The sequence below is a fragment of the Miscanthus floridulus genome, chromosome 1 (assembly GCF_019320115.1).
Source record: "Miscanthus floridulus cultivar M001 chromosome 1, ASM1932011v1, whole genome shotgun sequence".
NCBI lineage: Eukaryota > Viridiplantae > Streptophyta > Magnoliopsida > Poales > Poaceae > Miscanthus > Miscanthus floridulus.
This window is the reverse complement of record NC_089580.1, coordinates 26,339,600-26,365,844: the sequence shown is the minus strand read 5'-3', so window position 1 is coordinate 26,365,844 and position 26,245 is coordinate 26,339,600. Positions and strand designations below refer to the sequence as shown.

The 26,245-nt window shown below is 47.1% G+C and overlaps 2 protein-coding genes across 2 annotated transcripts; both read left to right on the top strand.

The window, feature by feature from the left end:
- Positions 1 to 9,815: 9,815 nt before the first annotated feature.
- LOC136465533 (COBRA-like protein 3) lies at positions 9,816 to 18,549 on the top strand. The gene is made up of 6 exons (XM_066464243.1): positions 9,816 to 10,008; positions 15,348 to 15,427; positions 15,638 to 16,094; positions 16,354 to 16,507; positions 16,596 to 16,876; positions 16,977 to 18,549. The coding sequence occupies exons 1-6, from the start codon at positions 9,921 to 9,923 to the stop codon at positions 17,192 to 17,194; spliced, it is 1,278 nt and encodes a 425-aa protein (XP_066320340.1). The 5' UTR covers positions 9,816 to 9,920; the 3' UTR covers positions 17,195 to 18,549.
- Positions 18,550 to 20,836: 2,287 nt separating this feature from the next.
- On the top strand, positions 20,837 to 25,445 carry LOC136465445 (COBRA-like protein 3). Its single transcript, XM_066464191.1, has 6 exons — positions 20,837 to 21,236; positions 21,893 to 21,972; positions 22,204 to 22,660; positions 24,243 to 24,396; positions 24,491 to 24,771; positions 24,864 to 25,445. Exons 1-6 carry the CDS (start codon positions 21,152 to 21,154, stop codon positions 25,151 to 25,153), a joined length of 1,347 nt encoding a protein of 448 aa, XP_066320288.1. The 5' UTR covers positions 20,837 to 21,151; the 3' UTR covers positions 25,154 to 25,445.
- The last annotated feature ends 800 nt before the right edge of the window (positions 25,446 to 26,245 follow it).

Here is a 26,245-nt window from a genome sequence, read left to right as displayed (position 1 = left end):
ACATACTAATTTTGAAGGCTAAGTATGGCTGGTCCGATAGGAGCTTCAATGACCTATTGACTCTATTGGCTGCTGTGCTTCCTAAACCAAACTGTCCCTACCAACATGTATCAAGCAAAGAAGCTTATCAGTCCACTGACGATGGGTGTGGAATGAATACATGCGTGTCCAAACCCTTATATCCTTTATCATGGGGTGTTCAAAGACCTAATGAATTGTCCAAATTGTGGTGCTAGTCGATACAAAATAAACGAAGACTGCACTAAGGGTACTAATACTGGGAAAAAGAGAAAGAAGGGTGGAAAGAAAAATGATGCTTCTCAGAACATTGAAGAGGAAAACAACACCTTAGCAGTTGAAGATACTAACCAAATAAGAATTCCTGCATTGGTTATATGGTATCTATCACCGATTGATCGCTTGAGGCGTTTGTTCTCAAACCCAAGGGACTCAGAGCTCATGTGATGGTGGGCTTCGAATGAATGCAAGAAAGACGACAGAGTGCTATGTCACCCATCTGATGCACAATGGTTGAAGGACTTTGATGCCAAGTACTGAGAAACGTAAGGTTCTCTTTGAGCACTGATGGAATGAAGATCTGAGAAATGTAAGGTTCTCTTTGAGCACTGATGGAATGAATCCTTTTGGTGACAGGACCAGCACACATAACACATGTCTAGTTATCCTGTCGATCTACAACCCTCCTCCATGGTTGTGTCAGAAGAGGAAGTATTTGTTGCTGACCGTTATAATTTCAGGGCCCAAAGCACCTAGAATCGACAAAGATGTTTTTCTCGAGCCGTTGATGCAAGAAATGGAGACACTATGGAAGCATAGAGTGAAAATGTGGGATGAGCTTGTGAAGAGTAGCTTCACATGCAAATCCATCATTTTTGTTACCATCACTGACTACCCAGGACAGTTTTCCCTTTCAGGATAGATCAAAGGATTCATGGGATGCTCAAAATGCTTGATTGACACTGCAGCTCTATTCCTGGAGGGATCCCGAAAGGTAGTGTACATGCATCACTGACGCTTCTTAGTGAAAGGACACAGGTACCAAAGCAAGAGGATGAAGAAATACTCCATTGGTAGTACTATTGAGATAGGGCATGCACCAGAGAGGTGGGACAAGCATTACGTGTATAACATGGTGAAGAACATCAAAGTCGTCTATGGTAAAAAGAAAAAGGGTGGAAATATCAATAAGAGAGATATGCCTCCAATTGACGTCGTGCCATTCAAGAAGATGTCAATCTTCTTCAAGTACCTGCCTTACTGGCCGGACTTGGCCATGCGCCATTCCATTGACGGCATGCACATCAAAAAGAATGTGTTTGAGAGCGTCATTGGGATATTGATGGACATTAAGGCGAAGACAAAGGAGAGTACCTGAGTTTGAGGAAGCATGCAATGAAGAGGCACATCAGGACCAGACTCAACAAGGAACACAACAAGTGTTAGGGGGCAGTGCTCCCCCATCTCTACCACCACCACCCCACCCCCATCGGAACTGCTTCCGTAGGGAGGAACTGTTGCACCAGCACCGCCACTGCCACCAGCACTACCACCACCACCCCCAACTAGCACTGCTTCTATAGGTACAAATTGTTGTGCCAGCACCACCACCACCACCACCCTCCCAACCGCCTTCACAGCCACAAGCAGTTGTGCCCCCACCGCCACTGTAGCCACAAATAGCGACGCCGCCACCTCCACCACCACCGCAGCTACAAATGTTTCCTAAGATGGTGATAGAATTTGAGAAGGGTAGCAACCCGCCAGATGCTGGCATATCTGCGATGTGGAGGTCTCTTGGCAAAAAGAACCCCCAGGATGCTTCTGTAATCAAGGGCAAGGTGGTACCTTAGCTCAAAATGCCAAGGCCAGCATGGCCAAGGAAGGATCTAGAACAATCTTTGGTCGTCAACACCGTTTGAGCCAGACCCTGGCGAACATTGAATTCGTTAAAGAGATGATGGAACAAGATAGTCCTGAGTGCCCCTATGAATATGTGCCAGGCAAGGAATTCCTACCTGATTTTGCCATAGTAGTCAACAAATGTTGCACATGAGGGTCTTTCAGATGTGGCATTTGGAAGCGGTAGAACTCGGCTTAGAGTCAGTGTTGGTGAATTACACTGCTAAGGATATATTCGCTACCGGTGTAGAATTTTCGAAACTGACCATATCTTTTAAGGACATTCAATTTTTATACCGACAGAAGAGACTCGATGTAAGTCAGATTACCCTATGGCGCATGTAAGTAGTGTTTTCTTAAACTCATCCTCAAATTTGGTTTTATGTGCTTGTGCTATCCTTTTAACCACATATTTGCCTTACTTTCATATAGGAAAGAGTGGATGGATTCGTCCAAGTTGAACTTGAGGAACGCATACCTTGACCCAAATCTCATTTGTGAGGCACGTCATGCTGGACCTCTATTGTGGCAAAATGATCATCCTGCATTTAAGGGTGCCAAGGGCAAGGCGAGAGAGGCAATTAGGAAGGCTTCATACAAGGAAGCAAGGAATGAAGCTGCATTATATATCGAGAAGGCATTCATAGCTCATCAGAGATTCCAATATATAGAAGCCCCGTACAATTTTGGGTAAAATCAACTACTATCTTTTTTCATGCTATTTGGTAGATGGTTTACATTGACACTATTATCTTTTTTGTACTGATGCAGTGATCACTTCATCTTAGCAAGCATCAATTTGAGAGTTGGTAGGATTTCCATCTTTGACTCTATGAGAAAAGATAGAAAAAGTATCAAAATTTCATCAATGTGTTACAAACGTAAGTAATTGTAGTTCATTACTTGTGACACTATTTTTCATCCGATTATCGTTACAGTGAAAGTGATTATTTTGTTCCTTAAATAGGGCGTACAGATGGTACGTTAAAGAAGGTTGGGTGCATGACCCAACGAAGAAGGAGAAGATGGATGTTTGTGTAAATCAATGGGTACGACCATTTTCTAACTCAACTAGCTTCTCATATTCCTTATATAGAACAATGTGTTTCACTGTATTAATTTTTTGCATGTCACCGACCTGCAGTGCTTGAGGCAGCCTACCGGAAGCATGCTTTGTGGCTACTATGTATGTCAATGGATGAGAGTCAACGGGACTTACCGCAATAACCCTAAAGACGTAAGCTGCTCTATCGAACCATATCATATGCATATGTTCATTAATATGAATCTAGCTAATTTGTTCCCTTTTTGTGTAGCATGAAGTAACGAGGCCAAACGAAGTAATTACCCAAAGTGATGTTCAACTTGTTCAAGAAGATTTCTGCAAGTTCATGGTGCGGGAGGTTCTTAATCTGAAGGGCTTATTCTATGATCATGGCTCAGAGTTTGCAACACATCCCAAGTTTGTGTCCCTTCACATAAAATGCATTTATCCCTTCTTTTCATTCTTTGGGCAGGAGCACAATTAATGTTGACTTGTAATTTGTAATGTACAAATACTTTGTTGATCATGTGTGTATAACTAGTGCACTACTATGTATTTATGAAGTTAATTTGAATCATTTGCAATCGGGCATGAAATTTGGTGGTAAAACATGATTTCAAATTTGGAGGGAAATTTTAAATTCAAAAATTTAAAACTGATTTTCAGAGGTGGTTGATTACACCGTCCCTGAAAATACATTTCCATAGGCGATTGCATTGCCACAACCGTCCTTCAAAAAACATTTGCAGGGACAGTTGCATTGCAGCAGCCGCCCCTGGTAATGCATTTTCAGGGGGCGGTTCATGTATTGGAACCACCCTTGAAAAAGAATTTTTAGAGACGGTTTGCCTACTGCAACCGCCCCTGAAAATTCATTTTCAGTGGCGGTTCTTCTAATGAAACCGTCCCTGATAATACCATTTTTAGAGGAGGAGATCCTAACAGAACGCCTCTAGAAATGCATTTTCAGGGGCGGTTAAAAGCCCATCGCTAGAGATGCCCCATCTTTACAATCGGTGGCATTGTAGCGGTTGCTCAAACCGCCCCTGAAAACCCATTTTACCCGCTCTAAAGATGTTTTCTGTAGTAGCGAAGTAGAGGTTAAACTAGTTTGTTTAGTTGTTAGCTTTAGCCTATATGTAAGCTTGTTCAGTGTAGTTTAGTAGTGGTTGGTTGCCTGTAGAGGCTCTTATGCAGACTTGCATAATGCTCAAAATAGTCCACGTGCATCATTCTAGTATACCAGATTTGATCGTATTAGGCAATGCAGATTTGCACAAACCAATAAGAGACACAAGAAATGATATCTTATCACCTCCCATACATCTACTAGAACATGTGGCGGGGTGACTACACATGTAACACTGTATAATCAACCAAAAATAATCTTGTGGAGGACGACAACAAAACATCAAGATGTTGTTTATGTGTTTGGTTGGTTGGATTTGTATGGATGGGATTGGACCATCCATGGATCACTGGGGTTTGGTTGGATGAATCACTGGGACCGGTAAAACCACGGATAGGGAATATACCCTCACATGCTGGATTTCCCGGTTCATAAAAATCTCACGAACCAGTTTATCCATGTCTTCTAATCTTTATTATTAGTAAATAAATTAAGGATAATTAGTAAGCTATATTATTACTTAGTAATTATGATGGTAGGAATAGTTTTGATAAGTGCTAATACGTTGATTAATGCATGTTTCGTGTGCTAATTAGGTTATTAGTTGTGCTAATTGACATATTTATTTTAAATTAGTAATTTTCATGGCAAAATTAGTATTAGTGCATATTTATTAGTGTTTAATTAGTTGTTATTATTTTTAAATAATAGATATAATTAGACAACTATTCTAATCCCATCCACTTTCATCCATCCAGCCAAACAGAAAAATGACTCGTCCTATCCATCCAACTAAATATGTATCATGAATATCCTTATCCCAATATCTATGGATCGCCATATCCCATCTAACCTCATCCTCGAACCAAATGCACCCTATATTTATGCTGACTTAGATTGTACTACATAGGTCTAATGTAGACCAAGACTAATGCAATCAACCAACCATACCCAATAGATTTATATATAGTAGTATTATAATTCCAGTTACACTTTCCTACTAGTACGTGTATCAATGACGCCAACTTGTAGAGTGAACATAGCTAGCAACCTAATAGCTTATTAATCCCTTAATTTTAAAAATGCAAGTTTTTTAACTATAAATATACTTCCTTTGTTTCAAATTATAAAACATTTTGGTTTTTTCTAGACACATTGCTTTTATTATGTATCTAGATATAGTGTATATCTAAGTGCATAGCAAAAACTATGTATCTTGAAATGGGCTTGCTAGCGTCCGGACATCCGAACGGACAGGGCATCCGGACGCTCGCGCCTGCAGTCATTTTTTCGCACCGTTTTGTGCGCCCACATGGGGCCCACGCCGCTCCGAAGTCACCAGCATCGAGAAGAGAGGGAGGAGGCGACAGATGCCTAGCAAGCGCCGGAAGGAGGAGGAGACACCGAGGCGAGGCAGTAGAAGGCGAGAAGGGAGATGCAATACCCGATCTAGTTTTGAAACATTTAGATGTAACACTTGCAACATGCGTTTGAAGGTCGATGAAATACTTGAAATATGCATCCTGAAATACTTGCAAAAACACCTAAAAACACTTGCAACCATTGCAAAAACATACACAACATTTAGATAAAATACTTGCAAACATATGCAACATCCAGATAAACACACTTGCAACATCATCTGAAAAAACAGATGAAACATTAGGAACAAAAGCTTGCAGCATACGTGTACAACCATTCCAATATATGCAACATCTCGATCTACTTTTACAGCACCCATATGAAACACTTGCAACATACCTCTGAAACATCTAAAATATTTGAAATAGATAGTTGCAACATGCGCTTTCAAGCGCAATATTTACTTGCTACTTGGATAAAAATGGAGGCTCGTCGACGCAGAGCTCGACGTCGGCATGGAGCTCGATGCTACGGAGTGGCGCGGAGATCACCGGTGTGGAGCTCAGCGGCGGCATGGACCTCGGCAGGTGGATGGAGCGCAGCCGCAATGGGAGGCACGAGTCCGGGCGGGGGCATGCGGCGTGGGCGCGCGGCGCGAGCAGGGGCGGCGCGGGAGAGGGCGGTGTCCATCCTGCGAGCAAGGGCGATACAGAGCGAGTGGCGACGCGGATGGGGGTGGTGCGGGCAGGATCCGTTCTGCGAGCGGGCGACGTAGGCGGGGTCCGTCATTCAGACGCCCTATCAGGAGCATTACCGATCTTGAAAAGTTAAAGTGTCTTGTAATTTGGAACGGAGCGAGTATGTATGTAACTTACGTGTTCATAAACTGAACAACATAATAGTCATTGATGTTAATAGGCTTTTGGCGTTTGATAGAAATTTGTGCTAAACAACATGTTTCTCCGGCCGGTGGAGTATTATATTGAGGCATTTAGCTCTAACGTATACCTCTCAAAATGTAATCAACAAGCCTACCTGTATTTGGGTTGTTTCACTTGTTCGCGGCCAACATATGTATAGCGGTTACCATCAGTGAACTCCGGGACGTGAGCAAAACTTTTTGTTTCTCGAATACGCAAAAAAAATGCGTATTATTGTATTAAATAGAAGAGTTTAAATAAAAAGACAACGCGCTTCTATCGAGCACCAAAGGAGGTCGACCTAAAACAGTCGTAGCTGGACCATCCTAGCAAAAGGCCTCTAGTTTTGATATTACATAAATAAAAAACAACCAAGACTGACACAGCAGTGCGAGCTAAGAGGTGGCCTTGCGCCTTTGTGGCCGCCTAGACGAGCCCTTTCCACCGTCCAGGAAAAGCGCGTCTAGTGCTTCGATGTTGGACGCGGTCATGTTGCCGTCGAAGATCTTGTTGAAGGCCTCCAGCTCCGATGCGGATGGCGCCAATGGACCCTTGATGTAGCCCATACGCTGCATGATTAGCACATCGCATCGCTTGGAAACAGGTACTCAAGAGAGCCTCTAAGCCACAAACCGCCTGCTCCGCCATGGTAGGACCGACCTAGCAAGAGGCTGCTTGGGGGGCTCAAGAATAAGCAGAGAGTCAACCTTCTTCAGTACGCGCCTGGTGAAGCTCTTGAGGCAGAGCAGTCATTGACGTCGACAGTGCGATCCTCGCTGGCGCCGACCGTGTGGTCCTCCCGAGGCGGCGTACTAAACATGTCTACGTCAGCTCCTGAGGTGGTCTGCGCGGCCTGAGGCGGCGTAACCTGAGGCTAACCGTGCTCGAGTGGCGGTAGAACCGAGTCCGTTGCTATCGTTGAAGTGACACAGGTGCATGCACTGGTTGCTGTGAACGAGGCCACAACCTCCTCCAACATCGGGGCCTCCGATACTTCGCGTGTGGCGTGTGTGGCGTCCGGGTATAGTGAGAGCAACAACGGATCGAGCTTGGAGAGGCCCCATATATGCCCCATCTCGCTGGTCGGCTCGCCGTGCCCTTCTTGGGCAGCAATGTCGGTGGCGGCAGTGGAGGCCATTGCCGCAGCGGCTTTGTCCCCCCCCCCCCCCCCTCAGTCGCTGTCGACGTCTCCGACATCTCCTACGACGACGCCCTCCATTGTCGTGCCCCTCCGCACTTGGCGCAGCTCCATCTGAGCCCAGCGTGTCGCCCTAGGTGCGCGAGGGGTCACGGCGACCCTAGGCAGAATGTCGAGGTAGGGCACCCAAGTCTCCAGGAACGACGGTCCTTGCCGAACCCGTCGCCCGTAGCCGCTTGCAGTCAAGCGCGCGATGGTAGAAGCCCTTGCAACGCAAGCAGCGCTGTGACAACCTGCTTGTCGCCACCCTGTGCGATGAGGGAGAGGCAGTTGAGGCATTTCCCGTGCAGCTCTGGCGGGAAACGGGGCACCAGACGCGGTGGCTGGGCCTCGTCGCGACCTCCTGACGGTCCACATGAAAGGACCTTGCGCCAGCCGCCGACGTCTGGAGCGGAGAAGCGTTGCCTGGCGCCGCAAGCAGGCTGCGGCCCTAGCCTCAGGTGGGCCGGGCGACGCTGCGCACGACCGCGAGAACTCTAGCTGGTTCCGCTCTATCGTTGCCCCTGCCCCGGACAGGAAGCCCATAGATGAGTCGTGGACGTGGCCGGCACCAGCAGCACCGTTGTGCGCGCCTCTGGCGATGTTGGCTAGCCAGGCTCCCGCAGCCAGGGGTCGCTTGCCCCGCCCCCGGCGCATGATTCAGCAGCATCGTCATCGCGCGTGCCTCCGGCGATGGAGCGCAGTTGGGCACACTCCGGCTATGGCGACGTCCGGAGCTACGGCCCCTGCCGGACAGCATCGAGGTAGGGGGTTGGGGAGATGATCGGCAACAACTCCGCATCGGAGTCGTCAAGGTCCTCCTCCGCCCACCGACGCACCTTGGAACGTCCCATCGAGCCATCCCCCGGGTGGAAGGGGGAGGCGAGGGGGGAGAGAGGACGACGAGCTGGGGACGGATTGACGGACGAGGAAGATGTTGATCCCCAACGCCGGAGGAGGCCGCTGCGGCGAGCTAGACGCCGAGGCCACCGTCTCCGTCTTGCCCGCGGTCTCTGGCAGCATTGGGGCAGTCAAGGGCACCACCTGGACCACCGCCGAGATCGTGGGCTCCCCATCTCCAGCGGAGGCGAATCCACGGGATCCGGTCTTCTCCTCACGGCCGACGGCGACGTGGCCGCGCCGTCACCGACGGCGCGGACCTGGGTGGCGGCGGCGGCGGCGCTGGGGAGGCAGGGTCGAGGTTGGTGACGGCCGAATCCGACGGTGGCTGCGCCGGGGAGGCAAGCACGCAGCCGACGGCGGCAGCCGCCCGGCGGAGCCAGCCCCCGCGCGGGCTCGGTCCGATCCGCGGTCTCAGAGTCAGTAGAGAGGGAAGGGGGAGGGGAGGTGGAGGGAGGGGCCGCCGACGCCGGGATGGCCGGCGGCGAGTTGGGGGCGGGCGCCAGCTGGGTGCCGCCGCCTAGGGTTTCGCTCGGGCTCGGCCCATACGGAGCGGCTTCGTCTTTACGTGAGCAAAACTTGGATGAAACTATTGATGCATGGTAACTAGGGCGACAGGGGAGGAGAGATAAGCGACATGTTTGCTTGGCTTATAAGTCAATACTTTTTCAGCTAAGGAATAGTATTTTTCTCTCCTAACAAATCAGCCAACCTTACTTTCAGTCATGCCTTATCAGGCAAGCGAACAGGGCAAAGATGCATGACCTTAATCCCAGAGGAGTCTGCGCCTTGTCTGCTGAACGCGCGCTCTTCTCACGCCGTGACACCCCATGTGAGCGTACGTGGTATACAGCTTGACCTGCTGGCCGCGACGGGGGGTCCGTCCAGATCTACGTCGCTTTATTTGTTGACGAAGCGGGCGTCGATCGGTCTCCGTCGTCGTCGTTTCGAGCTTCATAATTGCGCGGGCGCATCTGATCGACCAGAGCCGTTGTCGTCGGATCTACTCTCCACTACTCGTCCTGCGACGCGTTTCTTTATTCCCACGATTATCCTCTGCGATCTCCCACGATTCCCTATGCCATTTGTTTAAACCAACTCGCAAAGGCTGAAGCTTGCCCGTGAATGACTGATCGTTACGCACGCTCTTCCTGATGACTGACGCGAGGTACGCGTGCTCCGGCCCGTCTGCTGGTCGATGCGCGAGAACTGTAGTCAATGACGCGTGACAGGCAATTATGGGTGCTGAGGGTCAACTATAGGCGCCTGGTGCAATTGACTGATCGACGTCTGCTGTGCTATCTAGTATAAACGTACGTAGCCTGTTCGCTCGTCCTCCACAGTCCACACTCGCCAGCTACTATACCCCGCGGGATAGATACGCATCTGTACGTAGCTGGGAGCCGGGGAGCTTAACTAGCTAGGCACAGGCAGGTTGCGCGCCGCTGAGGCCTGAGGGGAGGGAGAATGGCGACGGGCAGCAGACCGGCCGTCACTTACTGCGCCGCCGTGCTGCTCGCCGCGGCGCTGCTGATCTCCGCACCGGACGCCACAGGTTCGGCTCGTTCTCCTCTCCAGTCTCCCCCCTCCTCTTATTCGCTCTTGTTCTGCTCGTGCTCCGGTACTTTTCCGTTGCGTGTTGGCCAATGCAGCCACGTTTGCTTTGGTACGGTCGGTGGCGGTGCCGATAGCTCTAGTTCAGGTTCAGTCGCGTAGCGAGCTTACGACAATAGGGAGAAGCGCACGCATGGAGCGGGCCTCCCAGAACTGCTCCAGTTCAGTCGCGTACGTACCTTACGGCAACAGGCCGGGAGAAGTGCCAGTGTGCCACTCTCTCCTGAATCATGCCGAGCTCCTTGATGAGAAATCTGTTAAGTGTTAATTAGTTACGATCGTTAACTGCAATAATTTAATCCAAATGGATCCGGGAGTAGTTCGAAGAAAACTGGAATTCGATTGCCGCATGGTTTGATGCCGTCAAGACCCTTACCCTCTCTCTCTTTTTTTGTACTAACCACTTAATTTTGGACAGTGTTTGGACTTTGGACTGTCATGCTAAAGTAGTCTTGCCAACTCACACACAGTGCAAACCTTTGGCGGCAAATAAAAGCGCTAGCCAAGACTTTGTCAAGATTCAGTCCCATCATCTGTTGATGTAATGATGTGGCAATCTGGTGTCGGTTGCATTTTCTTTATTGGTTTGTTCAACATGCTTTAGACGACAATATTTCTTTAAACAAGACATCTAATCACCAAACCTTTTTAAAATATACTCCTTGTGACTAGATCTAATATTCAAGATCCAAGTTAACTTACTTTATGCTATACTGTTACTCCATCTATTCTAAATTGTAAGTTGTTTTTAGTTTTTCTTTTCTATTTCAAATTTCTCTAATTTTAATTAGGTTTGTTGAAAATAGAACTGCTCCAATACTCCTCTGTTCAAAATTGCACAGATCTCAAAGCTGCCTATTTAATTAATAATTATTAAATGCTTCCCTAACCTTTTTTCTACCTGGGCCTCGAATGGGTCTGATCCATCTAAACCCAACCCGTGCCCAGCCCAAATGCGGCCGTAACTTATCTCTCCTGATCTTTTTGGGCGTGTTTGCTACCTTGGTCTGCCCAGCCTGGCCGGCTGGCCTGGCTGTGGCCAGCTTAAGGCCCGCTTCAATGATACAACCTCGCTTGTTTGGTTCTCATGTTCTAATTGAGCCAGGCCGAGTTGGGATTGTGTTTGCTAGGATGTAAAGAGGGATACAATCACCTTGCATCTAGAATAGGGTGATGTTACACTCCTCTTGTTGGCATTCCATCGGGCACCTGCTAGGCGCCGGCTGGGACACCATGGATGGCAGCTAGGAACACGAGCAGAACTCGATCCCACGACAAAATTCAAGACAGGAGGAAGGGGGCGACGAGCTCAGTCGCATGCGAGAGGAACCTCCGGCTGCCCATGTGTCGGTGCAGAAAGTGATTAACACGTAAATATTTGTAGTTTTGCCGTACGTTGTGATCGGAGGTGGCCTAACACTTAATGACGCATGGTTTATACTGGTTTAGGCAACGTGCCCTACGTCCAGTTTGAGTCGGTCGGTGACTTTATTCCTGAGCCCAGGTGCTCGAAGTCTGCAGTGGGGTTACAGACGAGAAGGAGAAAGATGGGGTGTACAAGAGGTCCGGTCGGCTCCGGTCGGAAGGGCCGAGAGCGACAGGAGCTCCGCTATGAGCTGAGTGTTCAAACATGTGCTTGAGGTCCGAACCTGGCGGTTCTGTGGTTGTGATCTAGTGAACTTGATCGATCTAATGAATCTAAAGGGACTTGAATCAACTTGGTCTATTAGGAGAGAGCGCATCCCCTTTTATAGATGAAGGGGGTGGCCTTACAGGTGAGAGGGAGAGAGTACGAATGCTTCTAAGCCTTGTTGCCCACGTCGACGGGTACAAGATAATGGTAGGCGCCCACAACACTGTTGATGTCATTATAGAATGTCAGATGCATGTGGGAGGTTACGTCGTTTTGTTCGGGTATGGAAGATGTCGGTATCTGCTATACTGTTGATGCCTAGAGGCATGTGAGGGGTTTTCACCATGTTCGCTCTGTATGGTAATTCCGGCGCCCACAACACTATCGATGCCTAGAGACATGTGGGGGAGCCATAACGTATGGGAGTCAATGGTGGCCACAATACTATAGAGGGAAATATCGACGCCTACAATACTGTTTGTGTCAGGGCGATTGGAGAGTACTATTCCGTGCAGGGTACGGTCCCTGGTACCGTGGTTTGACTTGCGCGTCTCGCCTTGCTTTTCTCCGCACGTCTCCTGGTCCCTACCGAGCGAGCGTCCCCGGTCGGTTGATCCCAGTCGGCTCTGATCGTGCCAGTCGAAGAAGAGCGGTGAGCAGGGGCTAGGTGTATCCCCGGTAGGAGAGTGCGGGGTCGGAGTCGGAAGCGGTGTTTTGGGCCAGGCCTTCCGATCGAAGAGGTTGTCTGGAGGCGGGCTGGCGACCGAAGCAAGCGCTCCAGTCGGAGAGGTGGGCCGGAGTTGGAAAACGGGCGTTGTTCCTCCTCGACCTGATCTTCTGGTCGGAGATTGAATCACTCCCCCGCCCTGTCGCTCAGGTATTTGGGTCGGCCCATGAGTTGCGCGTTGTCTGCTTGGGGTGGGCCTTTGCGGGGAAGCCGGTCTTCGAGGGACCCCGGGTTTATGAACTCGACAGGAGCCCCCGAGCGATTCGGGCAGAATCGTCTGGGGGGTTTTTGCTTTGACGGTAGGTGCGCGCGAGCGCACCCACGGGTGTAGCCCCCGGGCGGTTCGGGCAGAATCGTCTAGGGGGCTTTCCCGTGTCGCCAGCGGGGGAGGTTGTTGTTTTGTCGACGGGTGCGCGCGAGTGCACCTGCGGGTGTAGCCCTCGAGCCCCCGGGCGGTTCGGGCGGAACCGTCTAGGGTGTTTTGTTAGCGGGCGTGTGTGCGTGTTTTTTAGTTGAGACGGAGTTTATTAACCAAGATGTCGTTGTGCAGCCGAGGCGGTTAGGCGTGGGAATCGGATGAGACGGTGCTCGCGGATCCTAGCGTCGGTGCGCACCGTGGGATCGGGCGAGGCAATTAGTTCATTAGTTTAGGGATTAGGCGAGGCAACAAGGCGGTGCTCGCGGATCCTCGCTTTGGTGCAGCCCGCGTAGCTGAGTCAGTTAGTTTGTTAGTTTAGGGATCATGCGAGGCGACAAGGCGGTGCTCGCGGATCCTGATGGGGCGAGATCGGGGTCGCAGGTCCAGGTGTTCGGAGCGCAGTCAAAGCTTAACCGAATGGGGCAAGATCAGGATCGCAGACCCAGGTGTTTGGAGCGCAGTCAAAGCGTAGCCAGATGGTGAGGGAAGGGGAGGAGAGTGCGGTGGCGAGGAGCAAGCCGCGGTACAGTAGCAGCCGAAGGTGAGGGAAGGGAGAGGACGATAATCGTATTGGTCCACACGGAACGCTCGGAGGAGCCAGCCTGTGAAAAAACGAAGGGGGATTTCGTTTTTCCAGGGCCTGGCCCAAGATGCTTTAAGTCCGTGCGGCTCATACTCCTGGACTGGGCCAGCAACACCCAACACGAGCACTGTAGCCTAAGAGCGCAGCCAGGCCGTCGGGCCACCCTATCAAACACGCCCTTTTTGTTCCCGTCTGTGTTCCGTTTCCTCATGTGCAGGCAGCCGGCGGCGGTGCTCCATGGTTGTCCTCGCCGAGCAGTGTCCTAACCAAATCCAATCTAGACTTCACCTTCGGCCCTGTTTGGTGGCTTTGTAACTTTATTCACCAGTAATTAGCTTCCGATTATAATATCTTGTGCACTAGAATACAGCCTTATTTTCTTTCATCGCTAAAATGTCCATTTGGGTAAATGCCTGGCCTCGGACTTCTTCCACGGAGCTTCGCACAGCCGCAGTCCATACGCCGGACAGCTCGCTCGTCATCTGCATCTCGCCTCACATGGACGGCTACGGCCATCGAGCCCTCTTGCACGCAACAAGCCAGCCATACTTTTGTCAAATCCACGCCGCCTAAATCGATCTTGAGGCCGCAGATCTGCGGCAAAGGATTCTGGGAACGGAGATGGCGGCGCGGCATCATTGCTTCCTGTCGTCGGCAGATGACGACGGCAGCGGAACTCTTGGCAGGCGAAGGCGAATGCAAAAGACAACATCACTACACCATCAGAGGCGGTAGGGCAGTCGATGACAGGGCCGCTTTGGCCGGACGCGAGGCAGAGGCGCAGAGCAGCGAGCTCCTGGACTTCGCCACTCGGAACCCGAGTCGGCGAGCGCTCCACCGTGATGCGATAGTCGGGGACGGCCGCGGCTCTCTGCTCCTCATGGCGCACAGTTCAGGAACTGGAGGGAGCGGCCCGCCGGAGAAGGAGATGGCCGGCAGGCCGGGAGGTGAGGGCGGCGGCGGAGACGCGATTCGAAACCCACGAGAAGCTCTGGGGGCTACTGTGCGGAGTCGGAGGGTTGAGCCCGACATTCGTCGGATTAAAATTGCCGCCTGCTGAGCGCACCTACACACTATGACCACGGCAGCACCTCTATCTCCCTCCTCGATGGTCATCCACAACGGCAGTCACCTCCATCCCTGGACCAATTTGTTTAGTGTATGAGGAGCTGTTCGGTTCTTGCTAGGAGAGGAGCTCCAACGGCACCATTGCGTCGCCGGCGCCTTTCCATTCCGTTGGCTATTTTTTTTTTTCTATTGAACCATTTTGCCTGGTACTGGTTGTGGCTAGCTATACATGGCCGCCGGCCTTTTTTTTAGACTACATGGCCGCCGGCTGCCTGCGTATAAGAAACAGAAGTACGTACGGGTACCGAATAAAGCACGAAGTGATCGGGAGAGATGAGTTAGGATTGTGTTAGAATGAACAGCTTTGAGATCTGTGCGATTTTTAGAAAGAGGAGTACCAGAGCAGTTCTATATAGAAAAATATTAACTCACTATCAAAATATATTACATGGTGTATCTAATGAATTTTATGTTTTATTTGATGTTATAGATTTGCGAAATTTTAAATAAACTTAGTCAAACTTAGAGAAGTTTAATTAAGACAAAGCTAAAATGGCGTACAACGGATACATATGGAGTACTAACAAATAGCATGTCGGAGTCCACATGTCATTGGGAGAACTATTTACGGCTTATCATCAATTTAATGTCAAATCAAAATTTGTGATTACAATCCAGATAGCAATCTCTTATCAAGGCTTTGATCATATCTTAGAATTGTCCGTTAACAAATTTTGGTGGGGCAACTTGAACTTGGTGCTTAAAACCAAACTCATTGTGCCATTTCATTATGGTTCAAAATCTGCGATCATTCTTTGATGGGTGCCCTTTTTGTTTTATTTGCTTTGCAGAGGCTTATGATTCTCTAGATCCAGACGGCAACATCACTATAAAATGGGATATTATGCTATGGACTCCTGACGGATATGTCGTAAGTAGCACCATCAAGAGCTATATCCCTTTCGTCTTCAAGTTCAATCTAGTAACATTGGCTAATCTTTCCAATTGAATAGGCCAGTCCTATTTGTACAGTGCAAATCATGCAGCACTACTAATTTCAGAAGTAGGAACATACACGTTACATATATATAACAAGAATCATATACCATGCTTATCATTTCCTGTAAAATGTCTCATGCAGGCTGTTGTCACAATGTACAATTACCAACAATTTCGGCACATTGGGCCACCCGGATGGCAGTTTGGGTGGACATGGGCAGAGAAGGAGGTTATATGGTCAATGGTTGGGGCTCAGACCACCGAACAGGGTGACTGCTCACATTTCAAAGGCAACATTCCCCACAGTTGCAAGAAAGATCCTGTGGTCGTTGATTTACTTCCAGGCACACCATACAACATGCAAATCGCCAATTGCTGCAAATCAGGAGTAATAAGTACATTTAGTCAGGACCCAGCAAATGCTGCTTCCTCCTTCCAGCTCAGTGTAGGTCTTGCTGGGACTACCACTAAGACCGTCAAGGTGCCGAAGAACTTCACTCTTAGGACTCCTGGCCCCGGTTACACCTGTGGGCGTGCTATTGTTGGCAAGCCTTCTAGGTTTTTCTCCGCGGATGGGCGTAGGTGTACCCAAGCTCTAAGTAAGCAGTTGCACAACGAGCCTTACATTTTGCTTGCTATCAGTTCTCTTTGATAAGGTTTGCTGAAAATAAGTTACGAGCTAAAATCATTGTATTATTCAACATGCCCCTATTTCTTAATCATGTTTTCAAAATATAAGGTTACATTACTTGTCAGTATAGTTAAAATGCAAGAGAGATTTGTTCACATAGAATTTATTTATTGTTGTCGAGGATAAGCTACTGCTAGGTTTAATAAAATGTCGTTTGATTTCTGCAGCGACATGGAATGTGACCTGCACGTATTCCCAATTTCTTGCTCAGAAGGCTCCATCCTGTTGTGTGTCTTTGTCATCGTCTTATAACGACACTATTGTGGACTGCCCAACATGCTCTTGTGACTGCGAAAACCCAAGTGGGTCAAACTGTGTGAAGTGAGTAACATTCTTCATGTTAGGATTCCATTGATCTAGCTATTTCCCCTGCATATATACATTGTAATAAGCCTGGTTTATTTGACAGCAAGGGTTCACCTCGCCTACGATCTGCTATCGGTGATCCCGGCAAATGGAGTGGCCAGCCTCTTGTGGAGTGCACTTCCCACATGTGCCTCGTAAAAATCAACTGGCATGTGAAGCAGAACAGCAAGCACTATTGGAGAGTGAAGATCACCATCACAAACCTCAACTTCCGAATGAACTACACGGAGTGGAACCTAATTGTTCAGCATCCAAACTTTGATAACATCACTCAGTTGTTTGGTCTCAACTACAAACCACTTACTCCATATGGGGGTGACATAAGTGAGTAAACTTTCGTCTCTTTACATATGGGGGTGACATATGGGGAAATGGAGTCTCCCTCTCTCTGAATCTCTGATGTTGTTTTCTGGTCCCATTTCAGATGACACGGCAATGTTCTGGGGTGTGAAGTCCTACAACGATGTGCTGATGCAAGAGGGTAAGCTTGGGACGGTGCAATCAGAGCTCCTCCTCCGTAAAGATTCCAAGACTTTCATCTTCGAAAAGGGATGGGCCTTCCCACGCCGGGTGTACTTTAATGGTGATAACTGTGTCATGCCAGCTCCTGAAAATTACCCATCGTTGCCAATGCAACACTAGTAAGGCTGTAACGAATGAAAGAACCGTCGATCTGGGTGATTACGATTGATTGCCATTTCCACAGAATAAATGTCACACGGGCAGCTGGCTTGGTGCTCCACTTTTGGTAACTAAGACCGTTTGTACGTATTTAGGCCAAAGGGCTGCTTCTGCCTGCTTATGATTTTTTTTTATGATTATGAATTGCGACGAGTTGAATAAGCGATGCGTTCATCAGGTACCCAGTTAAAATGATGTGAATTTGTTTGGTTAGAACAATGACACCATTGATACCCCGTATTGGGCCGAAACGCGTGAGTGGTCGTTATTGGGCTCAGTTGGGAAGCCCGCTCGCTTGTTTCTGCCGAATGGCCCATGTGGCCGTGTGGTCTTTGTCACGTACTCTTTTCCTTTGGCGTGACGTGAAATGCCGGTTAGCTCCTCTGAAAGATGAGAGAGGCAACAACCACTGATTAGCTGATTAGCAAGCTTGTTGGTATTGGTAAAGTTAATACTACTAGTTCTAATCTTGGGGGGAACAACTATTTCCAATAGGAAGCTTACGTCTACGTAACAGATAAGTACGAATTTACCGAAGTTCCTGAGGTAGCCTCGCGAACAGTTGAATTCACATCATGATGGTGAGAATGGCAGCCGTGTTACCAAAATTGTGCTAGGATCTTTGGAACGCACTGTTGCCAAATTTTTTTTCTGTCGGTGTTACTTGTGTCACACAAACAATATGGTGTTATTCTGTTAGCGTTTTCCCACACTGAAGAATTGCTGATTGCTTTATTTCAAGTAGTACGACCGTACGAGTTATTAAACCTGTCAAGTTTTCCTCTACTTAAAATACAGGACAAATTACCCAAAAATATACACCGACGTGTGCATTCAAATTCAGTATTCACGCACGTGCTTGCGTACGTAGTAATGGTGCATCCCAGTCCCATCATCACTTCCCTTCATGGTCAATATGTTCCATGCTCATCACAACGGTGCCTCTGTGGTTGGCTGGTTTCTCAGGTAAAGGTGACCTTCGTTCAGAGAAAAGAAGAACCTATTGGGTACGGTTGGACAGAATTAATTCTATATTGGAAAAAAGAACGTCCACAGACAATGTATGGAACTCATTCTCTTGTCCTGAATCATTGAGCGTTTAATACATTGAATTATTTTATATCCAGCAAGTACCGGTGACAAACGGAAGTTATATATTCGGTGTGTTTCTCTCTTACCGCTGGTACATGAAAATCACCGATGTTAGGGCCTGATTGATTGAAGTCCAAATTTTGGTTTACTAAAACTTGGGTGAGCCAAAATTTGACATTCATTTGGTTGGCTACCAAAATTTGTCAATATCTCACAATTACCATGTCAAAATTATGGCAAATGTTCTTGCCTTAGTTTTGGCAATTTTTTCTTGCCAAATCTTGGGCCTGTCAATTTTTGGTAGTCAACCAAGCAAACCCTTAATTCACTCACTCTTTTCTTTGAGATAAGAGAACAAAATTCTAGCCTCTACCATCCAGGGATGGTACACAATTGAATTCACTCACTCTTTTAGCCATTGAACTATTGTCTCGCTCCCGAACCTTCGCCGCAGGAAATAAAAATAAATTTGGTGCTGGGAATTGCTAAGAGAATTCTATTGTTTTTCAGTTTTACTGGACACGAGCCCTTCAATCATGATCTAATTTTTCCTCGAGAAACCAGTATATAATTATAAACTAATTGCCTCCCTACATAAAGGCCATGGCCTGATGGCCATGCACAGGCTATCATCTCCTGATACATTCAGCCATGCAGACGTTTAAACAACCAAGGTAACCTGTCCACCAGCAATCCTTTCCACTCACTGACATGCAGGCCCCACCCACCATGCATCAGTTTCCCAGCTACTACAAGCTGCACTCGTTTCTCGCTCCCGTTAGGACCGAGGGATGGAGGGAGGTTGTTAGAGCTGCTCCATAGACTACATACAGCTGGAGATCTTGATGCCGATACCGATGATTAATTAAAGAATAAAAATAAAGTAAAAAAAATCAAATTGTTGTTAATGTCTCGCATGGTCGCCACGGGTTGTTGGTATGTCCAGGTTGCAGCACCTACCGTCGCGATGGCGATGGGGTCTACAGCGTTGGTTGATGCACCGGGCTCACGCGCTCGCCTCGTCTCACTCAGCCTGCAATTTGCGTGGTGCGTCGCTGGTGATCGATCAGTGCAGCACTGGAGGTGCTCGTTTTTCTTCTTCTTTTGGCACCCCCACCGACAGAAAGAGGGAGGAAGGGCTCTGTCGTCCCGCGTTTCTTTATTCTCTGCCTTGTCGGCTCGCATGTGTGCGTTTAGCCTCTCCGCATGGGTCATCGCCCTCGGTCATTTACTCGTTTCTTAAACCAAGGGCATGTTCCCTTCTATTATAATCTGTTTTTTTAGTTTATTTTTTAGTTGGAATAATATTTTTCTCTCAAAACAAATTAACTGGAATAATGTTTTGACTTATTTTTTCCAACGAAACGAACGGAGCTTTGGTAAAGCTTGCCACTGATTGATCGTTCCAGTTTTGCCCCTGGTGACTGGGACTCGCTGGCTGCAGCTGGCTGCAGCTTACTAACAACACTCGTCACGTGATGGTGATATGATGGGTTTTCAAAAAATAATGTCATGTAGACTAATTTAAACATTTGGAATTTTGTTTCGGAGTAACCAACGATGACAGCTCTTCTTAGCCTCTTTACTCCTGAGTTTTGCTAGATTTAAGGACTCATATATTTAAACTAAGGGTTTGAACCCCTATCAAACGTGTACACTTCACAAAACTTATGTCTCGGCGTTGGACACTCCACGAATATGGAATATCAATACTCCGTGCATATACATATCCCATTATATCGAAAAAATTTACTCAATTTTCAAAAATAAAAAAAACAACCCATGTACTTTTGAGATGCCACTCATTCACTTAGCTCTCGTTAAATCCAATTGCGACTAGTCCAAATGCTTTTGATCAACAGAGGATTTACTGTTGGCAATAACCTAGCTAGGCTGTGTTTAGTTCGCGAATTTTGGGAATTTGGCTACCGTAGCATTTTTGTTTTTATTTGACAATTATTGTTCAATCATGAACTAATTAGGCTTAAAACATTCGTTTCGCAATTTCCAACCAAACTGTGCAATTAGTTTTTTTTCGTCTACATTTAATGCTCCATGCACGTATCGCAAGATCCGATGTGATGGCTACTATAGTACTTTTTGGGAAAGTTTTTGAAACTAAACCAGCACCTATTGTAACTCAGGTAACTATGTTATGCTATATAAAATTTATGGTATGTATGTGTAATTCCGGAACCTTTTTTTTCAAATGATGGTGATGTGATGGTTTTCAAAAAAAATGTCATGCAGACTAATTTAAAAGCAGTCATGTGTGATTTTCAGTCGTCACTTACCGTTAATCACCTATCCCTGCCCATAGTAGCTGCACAACAGGGCTAGATTTTCAGTTTTGACTACCGTTAATCACCCGTCCTTGTCCGGTTGTCGCTAAGCGAACATCACCAACAGCTGTGTGTGATCAGGGGCATTCCCGTAAATGCACGCCGGAGGTTGAGGCGTCACATGTACTCCCTCGCGGCAAGAAACCGTCCCCGATATAACCCCACTCCCGCACGAGGCGCGGAAGGAAGCAGCGCTGCGGAGCAGAGTGAGGGAGTGTCGTGCCGCCGCCGCAGTAAAAACAGGGGAGGGGAGGCGAGACGCGGCCGCTGCCTGCCGCACATGCTTTAAGTCCCACTCCCCACCGCCCCAGATCTCCGACCTCCTCCCCACTGCGCCCCATTCCCCCGCGGCCGCAACCGTCGCCGCCACAGTCCGGAGCAAGATCGGCGGGTAGACGCCTAGACGGGCGGGCGGGCGCGGCTCTGTATCTATCTGTCGGTGGGAGACCGCGTGTGTCGGTTAGGCAGCGGGTAGGAAGGAAGAATGGCGGCGGGCGGCAGATCCGTCGCGTGCTGTGCTGCCGTGCTGCTCGCGGCCGCGCTGCTCCTCTCCGCGCCGACTACCACAGGTTCGGCACTTCTCTTCATCCGTCTCTCTATGCCTGTCCTGCTTGTGCTCGATTTCGTGAGCTGGTTAGATCCGCCGCCCGATCGCCGTTGCGCCTGATGCAACGGAGCTCGGAGAGCTGCGAGGATGCTTTCGCTACGGGCGCTTCCGTTGCGCGCTGACAAATGCGGCCCCCGTTTGGTTGGTACTGTCAGTGTCGGTGGCTCCAGTGCAGCATCGGTGGCTTCTAGTTTTGACCCCACTGCACTCCAATTCAGCTTGATCTTTCGAGCTTGCCTCAACTATGAATCCAATTCAGTAGACTTAGCTTCCTGCAACTATAAATGGAGCTGCCATCTCAGGCTTATTAACCAGTGCCACTGTCTGCTCAACCTGTCGCGAACTGCTGCATACCGAGCTCCTTGGTAGTAGATCTGTTCTGGAAGTGAAGAAGCTGTCCAAGATCTTACTTAATTGTAGTTCACCATTAAGGGATCTAGTTACTTTTTATTGTAGTTCACCATTAAGGGATCCAGTGGCAAACTCAGAGCGTGTGTGTGGATCTTCGAAAGTGGACCTGGAATGTAACATTGACTTCATATATTGTGTGAATTCATTATACATCCTTCTATAACTGGGATCTGTGTTTGATGTGGACCCTGTGTTTGCTCTCTGCAGAGGCTTATGATTCGCTGGATCCAAACGGCAACATCACTATAAAATGGGATATTATGCAGTGGACTCCTGATGGATACGTCGTAAGTAGAATGCCCACTCCAACAGCTGTATCTCTTTCATCTCCAGCCTAGTAGGCCCTGGTCCATTCTATTGAATAACCCAGTTTGACCTGTACAATATAAGTTATGTAACATGGCCAATGGCTGAACTAGAAACATACATCACAGACAACAAGAACAGCATCCCAAATTTATGTCAGAAGCATGCTATGCATACATGGTTACTGATTTCCCATAAAATACCTCCTGCAGGCTGTTGTCACAATGTATAATTATCAACAATTTCGGCACATCGGCGCACCTGGTTGGCAGCTTGGGTGGACATGGGCAAAGAAGGAGGTTATATGGTCAATGGTTGGGGCTCAGACCACTGAACAGGGTGACTGCTCAAAGTTCAAGGGCAACACCCCCCACTGCTGCAAGAAAGAACCAACAATTGTCGATTTGCTTCCAGGCACTCCATACAACATGCAAATTGCCAATTGCTGCAAGGCAGGAGTTATAAATACCTTTAACCAGGACCCAGCAAATGCTGTTTCCTCCTTCCAGATCAGTGTTGGTCTTGCTGGAACTACCAATAAAACTGTTAAGGTGCCAAAGAACTTCACTCTTAAAACTCCAGGCCCTGGGTACACATGTGGGCGTGCCATTGTTGGCAGGCCGACGAAGTTTTGGAGCGCGGATGGGCGCAGGGTAACCCAAGCTCTAAGTAAGTTGCCCATATACTGAACTTTTGCATTTTACTTGCTATCAGTTGCTTATGTATGTTCTGGAGATGAGGTACAGCTACATCATATTATTCAGTGTGTTCCTATTCCTTGATCAACAACAACAACAAAGCCTTTAAGTCCCTAGCAAGTTGGGGTAGACTAGAGTTGAAACCCAGCAGAAGCAATCAAGGTTCAGACATGTGAATAGCTATTTTCCAAGCACTCCTATCTAAGGCTAAGTCTTTAGGTATATTCCATCCTTTCAAGTCTTCTTTTATTGCCTCTGTCCAAATCAACTTTGGTCTTCCTCTGCCTCTCTTCACGTTACTATCCTGGTTTGGGATTCCACTACGCACCAGTGCCTCTGGAGGTCTCCGTTGGACATGTCCAAACCATCTCAACCGGTGTTAGGCAAGCTTTTCTTCAATTGGTGCTACCCCTAATCTATCACGTATATCATCGTTCCGAACTCGATCCCTTCTTGTATGACCGCAAATCCAACGCAACATACGTATTTCCGCGACACTTATCTGTTGAACATGTCGTCTTTTCGTAGGCCAACATTCTGCACCATACAACATAGCAGGTCTAATCGTCGTCCTATAAAACTTGCCTTTTAGCTTCTATGGTACCCTTTTGTCACATAGGACACCAGATGCTTGGCGCCACTTCATCCACCCTGCTTTGATTATATGGCTAACATCTTCATCAATATCCCCGTTTCTCTGTAGCATTGATCCTAAATATCGAAAGGTATATTTCCTAGACACTACGTGACCTTCCAAACTAATATCTTCCTCCTCCCGAGTAGTAGTGCCGAAGTCACATCTCATATACTCAGTTTTAGTTCTACTGAGTCTAAAACCTTTGGACTCCAAAGTCTCCCGCCATAACTTCAGTTTCTGATTCATTTATGTCCGACTTTCATCAACTAGCACTACATCGTCCGCGAAAAGCATACACCAAGGGATGTCCCCTTGTATGTCTCTTGTGACCTCATCCATCACTAAGGCAAATAGATAAGGGCTCAAAGCTGACCCTTGATGTAGTCCTATCCTAATCGAGAAGTCATCCGTGTCTTCATCACTTGTTTGAACACTAGTCACAACATTGTTGTATATGTCCTTAATGAGCCCGACGTACTTCGTTGGGACTTTATGTTTGTCCAAAGCCCACCACATAACATTCCTTGGTATTTTATCATAAACCTTCTCCAAGTCAATAAAAACCATGTGTAGGTCCTTCTTCTTCTCCCTATACCGCTTCCTAACTTGTCTTCCTATTCCTTGATCATGATTCCAAAATTTCAGGTTACCTTACTTGCCAGGTTAGTAAAAATGAAAACAATCTAACAAGAGGAATTTGTTCACAAAGGAGGAATGCTAATTGATATTTGTTGACAATAAGTTACTACTAGGCTCAAAAAAATGCAGTCTCTTTTCTTTCTTTCTTTTTTGTTTGTTCTTCTCAAAGTAATATATTCTAATCGCAGATAGTCCTAGGAAGAATTCCATACAAGTTGCAGTTTGTCTAGATTTTATAGCAGAGAGGGTTCTTAACAGAGACATTCTTTATCTGCAGTGACATGGAATGTGACCTGCACATATTCCCAATTTCTTGCTCAGAAGACTCCATCCTGCTGTGTATCTCTCTCATCGTTTTATAATGACACAATCGTGAACTGCCCAACATGCTCATGTGGCTGCCAGAACCCAAGTGGGTCAAACTGTGTGAAGTGAGTTTATCTTCTTTTTACTCTTAATTCATGTCATATTAGGGTTCTATTTTTTATCTGTAAAGTTTCTAATGAATTTTATTGCATTTCGCAGTGAGGATTCACCTAATCTACAAGCTGCAATTGATGGTCCTGGCAAATGGACTGGCCAGCCTCTTGTACAATGCACTTCACACATGTGCCCGATAAGAATCCACTGGCATGTGAAGCTCAACTACAAGGAATACTGGAGAGTGAAAGTCACTATCACAAACTTCAACTTCCGCATGAATTACACGCAGTGGAACTTAGTAGCTCAGCATCCAAACTTTGATAATATCACTCAGTTGTTCAGCTTCAACTACAAACCACTTACTCCATATGGGGGTGGCATAAGTAAGTAAACTTGTCTTCCTTGTAGAAATGAATAAAAATAAACCAACCTACCTCCCTACCTCTTCTGATGTAGTTTGTCTGTCCCATTTCAGATGATACGGCAATGTTCTGGGGTGTAAAATTCTACAATGATTTGCTGATGCAAGCCGGCAAACTTGGAAATGTGCAATCAGAACTGCTTCTCCGCAAGGACTCCCGGACTTTCACCTTCGAAAAGGGATGGGCCTTCCCACGCCGGGTGTACTTCAATGGTGATAATTGTGTCATGCCATCTCCTGAAAATTATCCATGGCTGCCGAATGCAAGCCCTCTAACAAAACCATTGACACTCCCACTCTTGGTATTCTGGGTTGCCTTGGCTGCTCTGTTGGCTTATGCATGATGAGTGGGATCAAGAGGTTTAGCAAGCTTCAAGTTGATGTCGGATTCCATGAGGTGCACTGCAACAGGTCATTTGTTCATTCAATTCCATGGTTGCACAGAAGAGATGAGGCGATGCCAAGAAAAAGTTGATATGTGTGTGTGTGTTTTTACAAGTTAAAGGGCCAAAATGTATTTCTTGTTTGGTATATAGCAGCCCTACAGCACTTTGGTGAACTTAGTTACTGCAAATTAGGTAATTACAGTTGCACCTTTTGTATTTTATAGCAAACCCAGAATTTTTCATTGGATTATATGACTGCTCCTCTTATAGTAAATGCAAGGCTTCCCTGATAAGTTTTAAACATTGGTCGAATAGAAGAGACAATGGTGATTGAGATAACTAAGTTCTGGCATCTTGATACATTTTGCTATCTTGAGCTAAATTGCTAAGCTACAAGCGTTCACTGTTCACTGAACCAAAATTACATTACTCAAGAACATAGAACAAGAATGAGTGCAGCACTCGTTTATGTGCAACTGGAAACCACAAACCGCAATAAGAACATAATAATCAGGTTACAGAGAAACAAACGTTGCCTTGCAGCATCAATTAAGATTATAAATCTGTCATTAACCTTGGAATAAGGATACGACATAAATCCTAGCTGGCTCAAGAACTCTAGGAGCCTAATTGGTCGCGTGTTGTCACATAATACTCCATCTGGTCCATTTTATCTGGCCTAAGTTAGAATGACACGGTCTCATAGATTACACTTGGATCATTCATTTGCTTTATATTTATGCTTATAAACTTATAATCATTGGATAGTATAATTCTTTATGAATCAAATCATATAAAGTTTGTATTATAATAGTTAAAATTATTAGTCTAATTATTGGTCAAAGTTTTTAAAGTTTGAATCTTAATATACATGTGCGCCAGATAAAATGGACCGGAGGGAGTAATAGCTTACGGCTGAGCCTCTGAGAAGGGCAAAGGGATGTTTTCCTGATTGTTGTGGGCTACTGCCTCGTTGGAAAATGTGCGGATGGGTGCTACATAATTTGATTCTTTTTTATAAAGCACACAGCATATATCCTTCAATGAAAC